The sequence below is a fragment of the Suillus subalutaceus genome (assembly GCF_016647625.1).
Source record: "Suillus subalutaceus strain FC151 chromosome Unknown DFJ58scaffold_137, whole genome shotgun sequence".
In the NCBI taxonomy this organism is placed as follows: domain Eukaryota; kingdom Fungi; phylum Basidiomycota; class Agaricomycetes; order Boletales; family Suillaceae; genus Suillus; species Suillus subalutaceus.
Genome location: NW_024540386.1, coordinates 90,723 through 108,305, shown reverse-complemented (window position 1 = coordinate 108,305; position 17,583 = coordinate 90,723). Strand labels below are relative to the sequence as shown.

Below are 17,583 nucleotides of genomic sequence, written 5' to 3'. Positions count from 1 at the left end.
CAAGACACCTCAGCCCGAGTGACAACGTTGCGTGAACGTTGTCTTGCATCCACATCCGTTACACAAGCTATCGCTGGATGCTTTGTTGAAATCGACCGCTATTGGCGGAGTATTTGGTTGTGTTCTATTCTGGAACGAATGTCTGCATCCACTCACTGTTCTGTTTGGTTAGTGGTCGTCCCAAATGCAAAGTCAACGTGAAGTACACGAAATGTTTGTGATTCTGCAGAGGGAGCAGGAGGATCGTCAGAAATTCCTGATGACGATCGAAAGTCTGGTCACCCGCGGACAAGTTCGCGGTCCAGATGCCATGCGCGTTATGTGCTCGTGGAATTGCTGCAACATGACGCTGAAAAAGGAGAGCATCACAAGACATGTGAAAGCGTTGCATATGTCCATCATATATCCTTGCGAGACCTGCAACCAGCAATTCACGCACTCGTACAACCTCGTTGTTCACAAGAGAAATTGTGCGGGTCCGCAGCAGTAAATGTCAGGGTCACAAATTTCTCTTGCGTATGACCGATGCTGATTGTGCGATTTCAGGTGTTGCTTCGGTGTTTCGATCTAGGTAGATTCCGGTGTTTGCTCTTATTTTACCTGTGGTGTCTTGAGTTCAGTTGAATCTTTTGGAGTTGCACATGATGCCTGCCAAGTTTCAACGGTCTGGCAAAATGGCAAATTTTGTTATTTCTCTAGCTGTAGTCCGGGGCACTCGGGTACCGTTTTATATACCTACCCATAAATGTCGACATGTAGACTGGAACCCGCAATTTGTCCTTGATTGATCATGATGGTGTAAAATAAATTGAAGGGGACTAGTCTGTCGGTTGATGTTCGTGAGCAGTGGCACAGTTGAGTTGAGCGGCAGGCCTCATAATCAGTCTTGAGACGCGACGCGACGGTGACGCACTGAAGGACAATTTGTAATGATGTGCTTTTGCAAAAAATTGAGTTAGTCTCTAGATCATAGAAAAATGAAAACAATCGTTCCTTCCATCTTTGCGACCGTCGCGACCATTCGCCTGACACTGAGGCAGTAAAACTTACTCCGAGCTCCCCTCGATCACCACATACTTCATACCCCCAAATAAAAAAGTCATGACTGTCATTAAAACTGAGAGCGCATAGAAAGGCAGACATGAATAAAATACGTATATACTTCAAGTAAAAAGAACGCATAAACAACGACAAGAACGCAGCCCAAACAATTCAATACAAGCGTGACAGAAGAAAGAAAAGAAGAAAAAAAAGGATAAAATAATTGTAATGCGATGCGATGCGTGAATGCGTGCATGAACGGGTGGTATGGGGTTGGGTTGGGGTGATATGCCATAGCGAAGGATATTGAAGTATGAAGTTGAAAAAATGAGTGCGATGCGTCAAAGAGAGCGAGGGACAGACAGACAAACAGACAAACAGATGAGACACCCGAACCGTCCGATGCATGCACATTCCACACCAGAATACCTGATACTCGATACGTTTTATCCATTGCAAATAGCACATTGGGAAACGGGAGCGGGAATAGAAAAATACGCACTCCTCACCCCCTCAATACTTGCTTATTCTGGTTTCATGCGATATAGCACGGCAGCAGCCGCGACGCTCAAGACAAGGACGCCAACGGCAGCTGTTATCGTTGTTGATGCCGAATGCAGCTGTGCGCAAGGTGTTAGCACCAGTGGTTGAATGCGTGTGGAAACAAAAATACTTACTCGTTGAGCTTCCGTTTGCGTCTGCATCTGTAATTGCGGTTTTTTCTCCACAGTATCCGTACCCCCGGCATCAGTGATAGATGATTCTGGGGTTAGAGGTTGCACGCCCTCGTGCTTCTCCAACTCACCCTCTCCCTCAGGTTCGCTCCCCGCAATCGACGGTCCAGGCGAAGGAGATCGTGATCGACCTGCATCATTCCCGTTCACAATCCCATTTCCACTCTTGTGCGCATCATCGTCCAACTCGATGGAAGACACAGATGGAGATCTCGAACGTCTTCGTCTTCGCGCTTTCCCCCGACCAGGATTAGAAGCGACGCTCACAGGACTCGGAGGCGTCACCAGTCCTCCACCTATAGGGTTCGTCCCGTTCGTGGTGTGCAGCTTGAGATCACCGTTTTGAAGTCTTGCGTGTGTTTGCGCTTGTACATGCGAAGCAACGACAGTCGATACCCGTGCGTCTAGTCCATTTTCTAGCCCCTCAAAGGCCCGGCGTAGCCGTTCGCGCTCTGCGCCCCATTCTTCTTGCACTGTGCTCCATTGCCCTTCTACGCCCTTCTTCCACTCTGCCATCAGCGCAGTCAACCCTTCTGCAGGATCTGATTGCTGTTGTTTCTGTGCGCGAAGCTGGGCTTCTACCGCGTTTTCTACGGCCTTAGCGAGTTGAGCCTCCACAGCTGCAGCGATCTGCGTCTCGAGCTGCCGGTCTGCAACCAATGCCTCCAGCGCAGTGATCTTGTCCTGCAACACAGTGATCGTGTCTTGAGCGGCAGCATGTTGCGCAGCTAGGGAATGATTGACTTCCACAGCGCTATCTATGCGTCCACTGAGAGCTAGTAGTCGTGCTGAGAGCTCGTCTAGTGCAGGGTGCGATGGCTGTGGCGAAGGAGACCGTGGCCGTGATCGTGATGTCGAAGGTTCAGCGTTTAATGCACGGGCATGCACAAGCTCGTCCTCGTCCATTCCCATCCCCGATGGCTCCGGCGTCCGTGGCCTACCCAGCTCCTCCCTCCTCCGTGCACGCTCCCGATCCTCCTCACTTTCATCCTGCTCTTCGCTCTCGTCCTCTTCTTCGACGCGCTCCAACTCATTGCGGGGTGATCGTACGAATGCTAGATGCTTCATCATCGTCTTGTGCATGGCGACCGCGCTCCAAGTCTACGTTCATGCCATTGTCGTGCTGGGAGCGTGCGGATGAAGCGTGGATGAGGTCGCGGAGAGCTGCAACCTCGGCCTTGATGGCCTCGTGCTCTGCAAGCATGTCCTCGAGTGCGCGGACCTTGTTGACATGGCTTGCGAGGCTGGCTTGGGTCTCGTGTAGCTCTGTGCGCAATTCAGAAAGGGCAGGGTGTTCCGGGGGAGGCGCAGGAGGTTCTGGATTTGCGGGCGCGGCAGGCGCGGGTACGGGTGCAGAGTTTGTCGATGTTTGTTGTGAACGCACGGGAGGGAGTGATTGAGGGAAGTGCGGTAGGTTTTGGGGCTGAGATAATGGAGATAGTCAGTATGTAAGGATATAGAGAGTAACGGAAGACGGACCACGGAGCCACCGAGCGTGTCGTGAATATCATTCATTGCAGTGCTTAGGGAATGCAGTTCTGCGCCAGTCTCGCGACTCTTCTGGAGTTCGCCCTGAAGCCTACTTAATATGTGGTCAAAGGTTAGGCCATTTTTGCCTGGTGGTCGCATACTGCCGCCCATACCACCGAGTTGACTCTGAAGGGCAGGGCGGCGCTGCGGATGTGCAAAGCTAAAGTTATTATTACTTCCAGATGATGAAGTGGCGGGAGGAAGGACAGAGGGGATATTGGGAGGAAGAGAGACGGATGATGGGATGGCCTCTACGCGGGCAGCGAGGTGCGCATCTTCATCTGTGAAAACACACATGACACGGGCGGCGACTTTGTGGTGGATTGTGGTCTTGTTGTCTTCACCAATGATGTCGATACCGAATTCCTGTCAAGGGGTTGGGTGGGTCAGACGGGGAAAAGTGAGGAGAAACATACCACGATATCATCGTTTTTGAGCTCAAACGGCTCGGACTCTACTCCTTCTGGGCTGAGTCGCTCGCCGTTGATGAAAGTGCCGTTAGAACTTTTCACGTCTTTGATGTATATCTTCCGGAACGCCACGTCCGTTAGTCTTTCCACCGAAAAACACAGAATAAGACACACCTTTCCACTGTCCTCCCAAATCTCTGCATGTTGTCTACTTAGTACTTTTGAGTCAAAATAACCGTTTCTCTCTCCTGGGATCGTCTTTGTGTTTGTCTGGCGCCCGATCTTTACGCGCTGACCATTGTGAAGGGAGATATGCTTTGGAATGAAAGTGTCATTTAGAGGATAAAGGTAGAGAGAAGGATATGGCGGGTGCACATGGGGAGAGGAGAAGGGTTGAGTCGGGGCCATCGCTGCAAACGTACGGCGGTCAAGGTAAATTATCATCAATCCCTTCTAGCCGCATTCTACAACCCACTCAACGCTTATGTAATAATTACCTAATTCATCGATCCTCTGCGCACGAACCTACCCGTTGCCAATTGGCCAACGTTGAACGTGTCAAGCATCAAGCAAACATGCATCTTTCATTTCTGATACCTTCGTGAGCGGCGTTTTCTGGCAAAGCGAAACTGACCAACTGTAATGAAACATTGTCCACTTGCGTTCCAATATCTGATATTTAGGAGCGTGACACTCGATCGGGCGAGTTTTCCCCATTCCATCACAGTTTAAACGCTCTGCCCACTGACCGTGATTAAAATTCAGATAACATACCTTGATTGAATGTGGACATTGCTCAGGCTCGTATTAGCGAGAGTGCGCAGCCACTTTTCGGTCTACAAGAGAGAAAAAAATGCAATCAGACTCCCGGTGTTTTGAATGACGAAACTAATGCACCCTGACTGAATACTGCCTCCAACATGTGATTGAAACCAAGCCTCGACTGGCGCTTACAACCACGGCGTGCAAATTTTATCATCTAAGCCTTATCTGGTCTCCCAATCACCCCCACTATTACTAACTCTCTCCTCGTCCCCATCGATCAATTTGATGCGTTGATGGAGCTCTGAAGATCTGACTCGTTGTCACAGACTGGCGAAAGGCTCATATCATCATTACTAGCAAAAATAGCTTCTGTCTTTTATTAAAAACTCATACGCCAAAAATAATCTTTATAGGAGGAACGAGGCCGGGTCAAGGACTTTACCAAACCGAATAAAAGCAGAGCCAGAAGCGCTCCCAGGCTCTCGCTTCATCGTCCTCTGCTAGCATCCACAAGCCTAAGGCGTACAGTGTCGCCAGAATGGAAAGTTGAGCAACTTCATTGTCATACCCACTGTACAGCTCGACAAGAAGCAGCCAGGAACGAAATGCTTGGTGGATAGAGTTTCAACTGCCGGATGGCGTTACACGTTATCAAGACAATAGCCTGTTCGTGGTCTCAGGAAACCAACCTTTGCCAGGACCGTGACTCGGTGAGTAAAAAGAGCTCCTGAGAGCGACGAACTCATGGTTGAGTGTAGATGCGGAGATCTCGTTCCCGGATGTGAGCGGCCACTCATCATCGGTCCTACTTTGTTAACTTTAGGACTCCCTCGTGGAATAAAACCATGCCAGAACGTCCTACAAGAAGCTTAACGCAGGAGCACCTCGTTGAGTCACGTCGCGTGCATATTGAGCCTTGCTTTCTTAGGCGCTAGTTCCAATATAATGAGCACGTTGTGCGATTGTTCAATTCACCAGTAGGAAAGGCTTGGAATAGCGATAGAGGAGTGGTCATCTCCGTAGCAGTGTCATCCGATGATACAACAGTCGTGACTGCACGTGCAGACGGCAGAGTGCAGCTGCGGAGCCTGGCCGAAGGGCATCCTGATGCATTGAGATGCCTCCATTGGTTTCCCAACATCCTGGAGATAGCAAGTAGATTACAGGACAGCATAACACGGCGGTGGGACCCAGATACTGGCCGATAAATTGCTCTACCGATAGAGACCAGCTATATTTGGGTGTCTGCTGTCAAATACTCCCCGTGAGGCGGCAAGCTCGGGACCGGCGGTGCAGACAAGATGATTCACGTGTGGTCGGCGATCTGCTGATCGAGATCAAAGGACGTGAAAGCTGGGTGTGGTTATGTTGATGCAAGGACGGTGCATACATCTTCTCCTCGTCATCAGATCATACCATCCCAAAATGACGGTTGAATGATGGGGAGGACCTCATCGTTCTTCGGGGTCATGACAACAGTGTAAGGTCCTTCTGTCTATCTCTGGATGAATGATATCTTGTGGGCGCATCCATGGACTGCTCAGTTCGCCTCTGGGACTTCGAGACCAGTCGGTCAGCAAATGGGAGACCCGCCCTTGCACGATGTCGGATTCATGACTCTGATCATGTCGCCAGTGCTGGAATGGATACTAAAATTTATGTATGGAGCCTCGAGAAAGTGCTTAAGGAGCAGCGTGGTGACGAGGTTGGCGTGCGTATATGCATCACTGTTGGCGACGTCTTTTCTTAAAGGATTTTTTGTTTCATTCAGAGTGCACACAGTGACATCGTGAAGTCGAATGCAAAGCTGAAGGCAGGTCATCTCTTTCTTTCGTGCTTCGCTCATTTATCTCGTCAGGTCTTTGACGCTCTTCCCGTACCCAAACAGGTGGGCGGCTGTAGAGGATTAGGAAGTTATGTCAGTAATATTTCATTTTCCTGTGCTTCCTAGCCTATGGTAACAGTAACATTAATGCAGGGCGATGGCTTCTGGGGCCATGATACGAATCCCATGCCTCGTCGTTCGGCTCTGTTCACAGGTCCACTATTTCCTTTGTCTGGTGCTATGCGCTTCAGCACTCAACCTGCTAATGCTCCTCAACAATTACCGATTCAGCCCCGAGGTTGGAATCTCCCTCCTGTGGATATTGCTCCTTCCCGCGATGACGATGTGAGTCAACTGGCACCATCAATACTCGGTCCCCTTGACCTTGACATATCGCAGAGATATGGTATAACCGCTGAGACTCAAAAAGGTACCGTTCTGTGTGTACTGTGTGAGCACAGCTTGCTTCTAGGTATGGGGCTCCCCTTACGGAACACTGCTGTACAGCATGTGAGACTGACCATCTAGCAGGTCTCTTCATCGTCACCCACCATCCCCACCCTCCCCGCTTACCCCTGCGTACCACTTCTTTGCACTCAAGGCAAGAAACCCGTGCCAGAACGCCCAAAAGAGAGCTTGACACCAGAGTACATAATTGAGGCTCACTCCGAATGCATTTGGAGCCTGACCTGCTTTGGTACCACGGCTATGGAACATGAAGGAGGGCAGCATGGTCGGCAAGCTGGGGAAGGAGCATATTTACTGATGCAGTGAGGTGCCTGTATTTTTCTCTGAATACTGTGGAGATAGCAAGTAGATCGCAGGATGGTACCGGCACCAGAATACTGAACGACAAATCGCACTACCGATAGAGACTAGTTATCAAGCGAACGGTTTGCGAGTGGCGGCATGAACAAGATGATCTGCGTATGATCAAAGGACGGCGAGCCGCTCGTCGAGATCAAGAGGCATGCCGATTGGGTAATGTCGTTCTGTTAGTACTTCCAATGACGGTGCACATATTTTCTCTGCGTCGTTGGATAACACCATCAGAAAATGGCGGACCATTGATGGGAAGGGGCTTCTTGTGCTTCGAGATCATACGAACACCGTCAACTCCCTCCGTCTGACTCCCGAAGAATACCACTTTGTCAGCGCACGATGGACTGTTCGGTTCGCATCTGGGACCTCAAGATAAATCAGCCGATAGGCCAACCACTCTTGCACGACAATGAACTCTTGGTCGTTGCCGTGTCTCCTGATGGACAATATGTCGACAGTGCTGGATCGGACGCAAAAATCTATGTATGGAGCCTCAAGGCGGTGCTCAAACGCGATAGTGACCAAGTTAGAGTGTGTACTATGTGCTGCTGTCAGCTGTGCTTCTAAGCGTAATTCCGGTCTCCCTCAGAGTGCACATGATTGCAACGCAAAAACCTACAAGCAGGTCATTTCTGCTTCTCTTTCACCATTCCCTCATTTACCTCTTTAGGTGTCTGTAACGCCTCTCATACCTAAACAGCTGGGTAACAATATAGGTTCGAGAAGATATGTCAGTGACGTCCCATCTTTTATCTACTCCTCAGGCTGCTCAGCTGACACCGATACAGAGCGGTGACTTCTGGAACAATGCTGTAAACCATGATACAAATTCCACGCTTTCTAGTTCATCTGCGCTCACTGGCCCATTGTATTTCGCCCTATTTCGCCTGCACGATTTGTTTGGTTCCCTGCGCTTCGGCACTCGACCCGCAAATCCTCCCCAACAAATACCGCTCCAGCCCCGACATTAGAATTTCAGCTTGAGAAGCTCCGGACATTCTGTCGATGTTTCTCCTTTTCAAACTGAAGACGCGAGGGTACTCATCATCATCCATCCGAAGGGGAGCCTTTGGGACGATCGAAATACATTTACAGAGAATTGGCATGACCCCTGAGACTAATGTGGAAGCGACTGCGGCTATGCAACCTACGAGTGACACGAACGCCAACACTTCGACGCAACAAAGTCGGGGTATAGCAGGGGTGCAAGGGACTCGTGTTGCTATGCAAGGACAACCCACACAAATGGCTCAGGAGCAAAATTACGTTGACGGCACAGAAGAATCGTCGTATGTCGTATGTGATAATTAATAGGATACTGCGGATTTGATCTTCATTTTGTTCATCGTCGGCCGCCGTCGCACTACTCGCCAGGTGTTCTGGGCAGCTGATACCCCGGGTCAGTATCCTTTCCTTCTCTGCTCAAGCCATACATTCTTAAAGTCCCATCATTATCAACTGCACGGGCATGTCGAAGCCTTGCCTGCATCATACCCTTGCAACCTCGTTTCCTGTCTATATCGCGTCAGAATATACAATGCGCTATATCCGCTGATCACCGATTTATTATTCTAGAATCCTGTTTCTTGACGTGTTGCGGAGCGCTCCAGGTTAAATCGGTACATAGTATATGCCATTATTGGATCTTCACACCTTTCTTGCTCCGTTTGTGCCTACAATTTCCGGATCCATGATTACAAGTCACTATCGAGGAGAATCAGGAGATCAGGTACGTTAGAACCACAGGTGCAGGGTACTGCTTATTTACTGATTTATCTGCTGGTATAGTAGAACATAGCTGCTGGTTTTTCAAACCAAAAAATCAAATTTATTGTCCTTTGGGGGTTGAAGCTGAAGACCATATGTCCGACACGGCTATTCGAGTGTGGGGAGTAACGGGATCAGGTACCTGACATAATTACTTATTATTAGTAAGATGGATGGTGGTGATAAATCGACTTAGCCTAGTAGCGTAAGTACAGGTTAGATCTGGAACGCTGCAGCGCTCAGTGATTGGCAACATTTGTTGCCTGATGGCCCCAGATATCGATTATATTGAACTTTGTTTCATTTGCCGCATCAGGTGTTTCGAAACGCACTGCGGCTTTGCATAAGTGACCTACTGACTGACTATATAGCAGACCTCTTTATCACCTTCAATGTTCGTCCACACTCCCAATTATCAATTCTGTGCATTATTGGTCGTTGCAACCCACTTTCCGTCGACCCACTTCTGTCTGTTATAGCACGGTGTTTATTCCAAGACGTCCTCAGTCGATATAATGCCACGCGAAGAGGTCGGTTCAGGCACGTTGGAAGACTGGACGGACTTTCCAACACTTGTTACACCTCCGATAAGCGCAGAGGATCTACCTCGCTATGGTGTACAGCACTTCCAGGACGCACTCTGGAAAGGTGAGCCATCGTATTGTGACGTCCACTAAGTAACCGACCCAACAAGAAGCAGGCGGGAATGAAGCGCTCCCTCCTGGATGGCTAATGTTCCAGGTGTTGGATGACAAACCAAAATATCAAGATGCTACACTCATGATGGCTTCAGAAAAGCGACCTTCACCAGGAGTCCGACTGGGTCAGTGATGAATTTGGCACTGGGAGTGAGTAACTCACAACTACATATAGATGTACCAGGAGATCTTGTCACTGGGTACGAATGGTACATCTCACCGCTCGGTCGGTCCTACTTCGTCAACCACAATACCCGGACCACGTCGTGGAAGAAACCAACGCCAGAACGCCCAGCAGGAAGTTTGACACCAGAATACGTCATTGAGGGCCACTCCGCATGCATATGGAGCCTTGCTTGTTTGGGCACTAGTGGCGATATACTGAGCGCATCGTGTGATAGCTCAATTCGTCAAGCGGCAGAAGACGGAGGGCCTGGAGGGAAGCTTTGGCATGGCGATAGCGGGGTGGTGATCTCGATGGCACTGTGTCCAGATGAAACAATGCTCGTGAGTGGAAGCACAAATGGCAAAATTCAATTGTGGAATACAAAGGAGGGGAATACGGTCGGGGATCCATGGAAGGCTCATCGTGATGTAGTGAGGTACCTACATTGGTCTCCGAGTGGGGTGGAGATAGTAAGTGGATCGCACGACGGCACCAGTACGACGATGGAACCCGCGTACTGGCCGACAAATGGCACACCCGGTAGCTACCGGTCATGGTTGGGTGAATGTCGTTAGATACTCCCCACAGGGCGATAAATTCGCAAGCGGCGGTGCGGACAAGATGATTCGTGTATGGTCAACTGATGGCGAGCTCCTCGTCGAGATCAATGGGCACGACGACTGGGTATGGTCGTTATGTTGGTCTGGTGATGGTACACAGATATTCTCCGCATCATCGGATTGCACAATTAGGAAATGGCAATCGACTGGCGGTAAGGAGCTCGTCATCCTCCGGGGTCATACCAGCAGCATCAACTCCCTTTGTCTGTCCCTCGATGAAAGCCATCTCGTCAGCGCATCGAAGGACCGTTCAGTTCGCATCTGGGACCTTAAGACCAATCAGGCGGTCGGGGACCCACTCTTGCACGACGACCAAATTTGGGCTCTTGCCATGTTCCCTGATGGGACATACTTTGCCAGTGCTGGTGCGGATGCAAAGGTCTATGTATGGAGCTTGGACGCAGCGCTGAAGCAGCAGGATGGTAGCGTGCGTATGTCTATATATTTCCATACTACTAATTTCATTCTATCCCAGGGACGCGCAGGCGGCGCAGCTCGATCTAGACGGGTGCGTCAATCAGTTGGAAATATTCTTATACATTCTTCATTCATATTTTTAGGTATGTGACTCCTCTCCCGCATCCAGACAGCAGTCCTACAACAGTGCATTTGGAAAATATGTTAGTAATGTTCATTTTCCCTTAGCGCTTCCTGGCCTGACACTCAGTGGTACAGGGCAATGACTTCTGGGGTGATACAAACCTGATCCCACGCCGCGACTCCGCTCCAGTCGCAGGCACACCGTCTCGCCTTCGTCTACACAACCTGTTCAGTTTCCTCCGCCCCAGAACTAAACCTGTCAATGCACAAGAAATCCCGCTCAAGACCCAGCGCCGGAACTTCAAGTTCTTTTCTGTGAGAACCTCGATACGTCCTGTCGATGTTGCTCCGAGTCGCGATGAAGACGTGAGTCGCTCGTCATTTTCAATATTTTCCCGTCCTTGATATCACCGATCGACAAATCTTGCAGAGATACGGTATTTCCCCTCCGTCTGAGGCAGAGGTGGCTGCAGCTATGGAAAGCACGAGCGACAAACAAGCTGACAGTTCAACACAACAAGGTCAAGCTGTAGCGGGAGCACAAGGCTCTCAAATCCGCACTATACCAGCACCCATGGCTCAGGCAGAAAATTTTGGCGCTGGCATAGGTGAATCACTGTGCGTGATAGGTTGCTGTGGACTCTCGCTTCTTTGTCTTCGGCGCATTGGTGACTAGGTGGCCATCCTCCCTGTCACTGACTCACATAATAATCCGATAAAACGCACCTTCACGCCCACTGAGTGAAACCTGACATCGTATCGTTGCGCGCTCACATGTACCTATGTATAGATTCTATAGTTCCGCCTATGATACTTCCACTTAAGTACGCTATTTCCAATATATTTATCGATTCCATGCTACTATTAAATTCAAATTGGATCACGATTTTCACGCGATTTTCGAATTTTGTATCGTCTCGTAATCACACGCAGAATCGCTTCATAATCGTTTACTCTGACTACCACTATAGGCATCATTAAATTATTATATATTGATGTGTCGACGTCTCGACCCCTGCTGTTTGAACTTTATGTAAATTTGAGGTGCGGAGTTTTTGAATGTGTGCACGTGTGACGCGTCAACTGAGCTCACCACTCTGAAGCAAAAAAATCTCGATTCATGGCAAGATAAGCTGCAGCTGTGTACTGGCCACGCGCACTCAATTTTCGATCACCAGTCAAGTGGGCAAGTGCCACTCAACTAATCGCAGCTGCTATGCTACTCTTGAGGATCGCAACCCACCGTGCTTGTAAGGAGAGTCTAACGTGTTCCTGTGAACCAGTAACTTCGTGAGCTGTTCCACAATACCTGAACAGATATGCTGAAGGGAATCCTGTTGTTCACATTCGCTGAAGAGGTGCAAATAGTGCACATCGAGGAAAGTACGGACGTGGTGGACGTTAGACATGCAATAGCAACAAATGATTGGTGAGTACTTGAGTATCCGATAATTTCATGTGACACGTGTACATTAGCTACCCTTCGTTGGCAGTAACCACCGAAGTTCGACTCTCAGAGGCCCAGGTCGGCCGTGGCCCGCGTCACCAAGACTATATGGACCAAGAATATCTTCGAAGAAGTTCTGTAGCCACTCTCCTTCGTTCCGGTATTTCCGGAACTTCTACTAGGAAGACTTCTAGTAAAGTTGCACAGCCGTCTAGACAATACCCAACCCTACGCCGTAACGGCGCTACTGGCGTCGCGCTGCAGTGATTCGCATCAAGTGCCAACGTTTGGTCACTCAAGGTAAGTAACATCCCAAAAACGTTTCAATGCCGACAAGATATAGTGCGCGTGGCCTCTATCATTGCCGAGCTTGTTCAAACAAATAGCCGTCGTGCAAGGACGGTATCGCAAATGTCCGAGGTGAAAGGGCGGGTGTCGGCTCGTGTAACGAAAAGTGATCTTGTTCCTACTGGACAAGTGAAACCGGAATTGCGGCCGTGCGCTGAATAAAATGACAATGGCAGTCTCGGTACACTGGTCCAAGCAACGATCATAAGTCAACAAAATAACGATATATCAAAGTAGAACGAAGGACATACTGTTATGTCATTCTGGTCGAACGTTGGGTCGGGCGCTTGTCCCCTAAAAGATTCGCAGGCGGTCATAGGCATGCTGACATCGCGAAGTTCATTTTAAGTAATGACGGTGTACAATTGTTCGGTTTATCTTTTGTGCCATATGGGTTATAAAGCTGGCATGTATCTCTAACGCCCGTTTTCATTTTTTGCCCCTCACGAAAAGGTCGAGCATCATGAAGCTCGCCGCAGCTTCTCTAACTCTTCTGGTTGTTGCTGCCCTCCCCGAGCTCTGTGTGGCCGCACCTGCCAAACGTGATGATAGCAGTACCCCAACAGGTGAGTTCATTCCTTACCCCATTCTCCGTGATCTCATGTCATCGCGTTATCAGACATTCAAATTCTGAATTTCGCACTCACGCTTGAACACCTTGAAAATGCCTTTTACATACAGGGCTTGCAGAAGTACACCCAGCAGGACTTCCTCGATGCAGACCTGCCTACCTGGGCGCGTGGACGATGGGACGAAATCTCACAACACGAGTCGACCCACGTGTCGTTCCTAGAGAGCGTAATTGGTGATCAGGCGGTACAGCCATGCACCTACAGTTTGTGAGTAGAGGTTTTATGAACGTAATTCATAGCTTGCTGAATAGACTGCCGTTGCGTTAGCCCTGACACGGACCCAATGACTTTCGTAACAACTAGTTTCATGTTGGAGACGGTCGGCGTTTCAGCATATTCTGGTGCGGCGCAGTTCTTGTCGGAATCGGTAAGTTGTAAACAAACTCTATGGTTTAATTGATATCGTGACTGCGTGTTTGTTTCATCATGGTTTGCAGGATTATATTACGGGCTCGGCTGCTATTCTAGCTGTTGAAGCAAGACAATCAGCGTGGATTAATTCGGCGGTTTTGAAAGCTAACCCATGGAACACCGCGTTTGACGTATGTCACCATGCTGTCGCTAAAGATCGCTACTCAAATATGTCCGTTTAGACCCCACTTGACCTCAATCACGTGTGGACACTCGCATCGGGCGTCATCGTGTCATGTCCTTCCTCTAACATGCCACTACCTGTGAAAGCGTTCCCCGCACTATCCTTCCCTGCCGGTGCTCAGCCAGGCCAGACCGTCCAAGTTTCCTTTAACGCAACAACGACCTCTGAGCAACTCTATGTTGCGTTCATTGCTGGGCTCGGGGCCACTTTTGTGCCACTGAGCTCTCAAAATACAGTTGATATCCCATCAACTTTACTGGGTGTCGTGTTCCCTGTGATCACTTCCAGTAATGACACGGTGACTGACAACGTGACGATCGCTGGACCCGCCTTTTTGAGTTTTGACTTCAATTCTGACGGCAAGGACGAACTGTCACGGTGAAGTGCTTCTGTTGTGATTGTAGTGTAGTACGTTACTGTATATTTTTTTCGTTCTTTCTTTTTGGTTCGTGTTTAGTGTATCCATGGATTCTACTTGCAAGAACATTCCCTATAGTACTTATACGTACGGATGGACACATGTTGTTTCCTTATCTTGATGATTTCGTTAGAGCGTTCTGACAGTGACCCGTGCGGCCAACTCCGGAAAAAACATGCTCGGAGGACGAATTGCGAGTACCAATCCAATTTGAGTCTAAACATCCACTTTGGCGCTTCATCTCCACTATAATACTATCGATCTTCCTTATGATGAGCATCATAAGGCAGACCAGCCTGATAGTATCATAGAAGGAAGATAGACATTCATCGACATCAATGAATTCATGAGTATTCATGTCACTGACTTATACGTGCATGAGACGACTAACTCCGAGTCACCACTGGTTCCGAACCAGTTGGTGTTACCTCCCTTTCACTCTCTAGGTAATGCATACCGTCTTCTTCCAACTTCCTTGTGGTTTGATCAACCCACTGACGAAGCCTACAGGGAATCAATGCCAAATTTGAATGAATTGGAGGCTGACATGGGCTGACATGCCTACACATATAAAATATTCCTCTGGCATTCTTCATGATTCGTTTCTCTTTTCTGCTTTGGACGACTCGGATACCCATTTTATTTTATTTTAGCAAACCCTACGGTATACCCCTGTATTATTAACGTTTCACAATGAGGGCCATCTTCACGTTTCTCGCCCTCGTCATCCTTTCCTCTTCCGTTCTCTCCCTTCCCTCAGAGCGGCGCGACAGCGATAGCACGCTGACAGGTGATGTGATTTGCCCTTTCTCGAAGCTTTAAACTGACGAATATCGCAACAGAGATCCAAGCTCTAAATTTTGCCCTCTCCCTCGAACACTTGCAGTACTACTTCTACGAACGACTGCACCATTATGAGCCACAGGACTTCTCCAACGCTGGTCTACCGCCCTGGTCGCATGGGAGATACGCACAGATATCCTCCCATGAGCTTACGCATGCTCAGTTCCTCGAGAATATCCTGGGTGACAAGGCTGTTCAGCCATGCACATACAACTTGTCAGCTCGTTTCTTGTCTGTCTTTCACATGTGGGCTGAATGAACTCTCCGTCAGCCCCGACACCGATCCGAGATCATTCGTGAAGACCAGCAACACCGTGGAAGCAGTAGCATCCTCTGCGTATACGACTCTTGCGAAGTATCTCTCCGATCCTGTACTTTGATTTCTATCGCTCTGTGTTGGAATCCAACTCAAAAGTATTTTAGGACTATGTCATTTCCATCAGCTCTATTCACTCTGTGGAAGCGAAACACTCAGCATGGATCAACGCGGACGTGCGTGATGGTGCCGCTTGGAGTACGGCATTTGATGTACGTGGCATCCCATCTCCTTACATACATTCTGGGACTAATGATTAACAGGCGCCACTGAGTCTGAGTCAACTATATACCATTATGAGTGGCTTCATCTCATCCTGCCCATCCTCCAATTCGCTGCCGCCCGTCAAAATATTTCCTGCACTTACGTTCCCCTCCAGTGTTATGCCAGGACAGACTGTGCAAGTATCGATTTCGCCCGCAGCTCCGAAACGCGATTCACAAACGTTGTACACCTGGTTCATCTCAGGCTTCAAAGCGCTCGTCGTACCTCTCAATGCTGACATGACGGTCACCATCCCGGACACGCTGCAGGGTTTCGTGTTTTCAGTGATCACGAACAACAAGGAGAGTGTGGCAGACGATGCTACAGTCGCTGGGCCGGCATTCTTAGTCTTCGATTATGACTACCAAGGAAACGATCAGTCACTACCTATGTGAAGGAATCAATGATTTATTCAGTGTGTCCGAGTCGTTAAACTACATTGGTGTACATTTATTGCCGAAAACTGCTTCGATCTCCAATATCAGTATCGGAATGCTGCAGCTCCAGACTCTCCGCCTACTGCAGCGGTAAGGCTTGCTGCCAGCGACTCGGTCATGGCACCAATGTCAGAAGTGACATTAATCTACATGACGTAAAACAAGTTAGCTACAAATGCAGACTTTCAGTCAAGTGATCTCACTATGTCGAAGCCTTCCTCAGCACGTTTAAGGGACTGCTTTCCTGAGGTGCAGTAAATTGCGCTGGATCATAATGATCAGTAACAATAAAGTAGTAGGAGATTCAGGACACATGCTCACCACTTCTTTCCTTTCTTGTGTGCAGCTTCGAGGATATATTGGATGACAGATTCTACGTCGGGGTGTGGGTCGGGAGAGGGGGGGTGGGTATCCCAAGCACAGGGAAAGATCGTAAGGACCGATGAATAAGCAATCTACGACCAACGACACAATGAGATCATATAGCAATTTAAGTATAACCGAACTGACCAATGCCATCCACAGCGGCAATAGCCTCAACATTTTTCACGCCCTCCTTCGTTTCTATCTGTATCATAACAACTACATTTTCATTTGCAGAATTGAGGTACTCGGCGGCATTGACGCCCCAGGTGCCATGAGTGAACGGACTTCCAAAGCCGCGCCGGCCCCCTGGAGGGAACCGACTATCCGCCACGATCTCCCTCGCCTTCTCAGCAGTAGACACCTACAATGTCCAATAGTAACAACGCCCCAAACTCTCTGAAACCACCCACCATAGGAACAAGCACACCCCTTGCGCCAGCATCAAGCGCATACTTGATCTGCCACGACGTACTATTACTAAACCCCGTAGCCGGGATCCTCACGAGCGGACTCGGCGCGTTAGGTCCAAGACCGGTGATGGCCTGGATAGACTCTGCAGCGCCGGGCTGGAGCGATGTAAGGCCGTGTTCGCAGTCTATCATTACCCAGGAGAGGTGTGGGCTGGCTTGTGCGACTGCGCGTGCGTTCAGTACGCCTGGCAGGGTGATCCATGCGCCGAATGCGGGCTTGGAGGCTTTGAATGCTTGTAGGAGTGCGTGGGTTGTCATGGCTGGCGCGGGCTGGAATTGAGCGCCCGAGTCTGGAGATACGTTGTTTATGTAAATTGTTTTGAGGGTCACGATTCAAGTCATGAGGGGTACTGATTTGCGGACCGGTCGAGCCGCCAGGACCTGCATTTGAACTTAACCATGACATTTCGACCTCATCATGCTAGATAAACCTAGATTTATTGTCAAGTTCGTGTCATTCAATTTGAGAACTGGGAGTGTTCAAGCAGTCATGTGAGTTGACATCACGAAAATGTATGCTGTATATGCT

General features: G+C 49.2%; 4 protein-coding genes across 4 annotated transcripts; 2 read left to right on the top strand and 2 right to left on the bottom strand.

Annotated features, from left to right (window-relative positions):
- Positions 1–1,091: 1,091 nt before the first annotated feature.
- Positions 1,092–4,144, bottom strand: DFJ58DRAFT_811066 (uncharacterized protein). Its single transcript, XM_041391456.1, has 6 exons — positions 3,890–4,144; positions 3,722–3,832; positions 3,255–3,671; positions 2,826–3,198; positions 1,719–2,788; positions 1,092–1,661 (listed from the first exon to the last, which is right to left on the bottom strand). Exons 1-6 carry the CDS (start codon positions 4,121–4,123, stop codon positions 1,566–1,568), a joined length of 2,301 nt encoding a protein of 766 aa, XP_041238969.1. The 5' UTR covers positions 4,124–4,144; the 3' UTR covers positions 1,092–1,565.
- Positions 4,145–13,105: 8,961 nt separating this feature from the next.
- Positions 13,106–14,593, top strand: DFJ58DRAFT_689328 (ferritin-like domain-containing protein). Its single transcript, XM_041383366.1, has 5 exons — positions 13,106–13,279; positions 13,333–13,552; positions 13,613–13,712; positions 13,783–13,887; positions 13,939–14,593. Exons 1-5 carry the CDS (start codon positions 13,177–13,179, stop codon positions 14,320–14,322), a joined length of 912 nt encoding a protein of 303 aa, XP_041238968.1. The 5' UTR covers positions 13,106–13,176; the 3' UTR covers positions 14,323–14,593.
- Positions 14,594–15,051: 458 nt separating this feature from the next.
- Positions 15,052–16,176, top strand: DFJ58DRAFT_845451 (ferritin-like domain-containing protein; the record flags this gene model as incomplete). The annotated part of the gene is made up of 5 exons (XM_041393154.1): positions 15,052–15,148; positions 15,201–15,417; positions 15,473–15,572; positions 15,625–15,729; positions 15,781–16,176. 5 exons carry the CDS (start codon positions 15,052–15,054, stop codon positions 16,174–16,176), a joined length of 915 nt encoding a protein of 304 aa, XP_041238967.1.
- Positions 16,170–17,393, bottom strand: DFJ58DRAFT_811050 (Pyruvate/Phosphoenolpyruvate kinase-like domain-containing protein). Its single transcript, XM_041391455.1, has 5 exons — positions 16,995–17,393; positions 16,729–16,945; positions 16,640–16,673; positions 16,422–16,482; positions 16,170–16,364 (listed from the first exon to the last, which is right to left on the bottom strand). The coding sequence occupies exons 1-5, from the start codon at positions 17,310–17,312 to the stop codon at positions 16,263–16,265; spliced, it is 732 nt and encodes a 243-aa protein (XP_041238966.1). The 5' UTR covers positions 17,313–17,393; the 3' UTR covers positions 16,170–16,262.
- Positions 17,394–17,583: the final 190 nt, after the last annotated feature.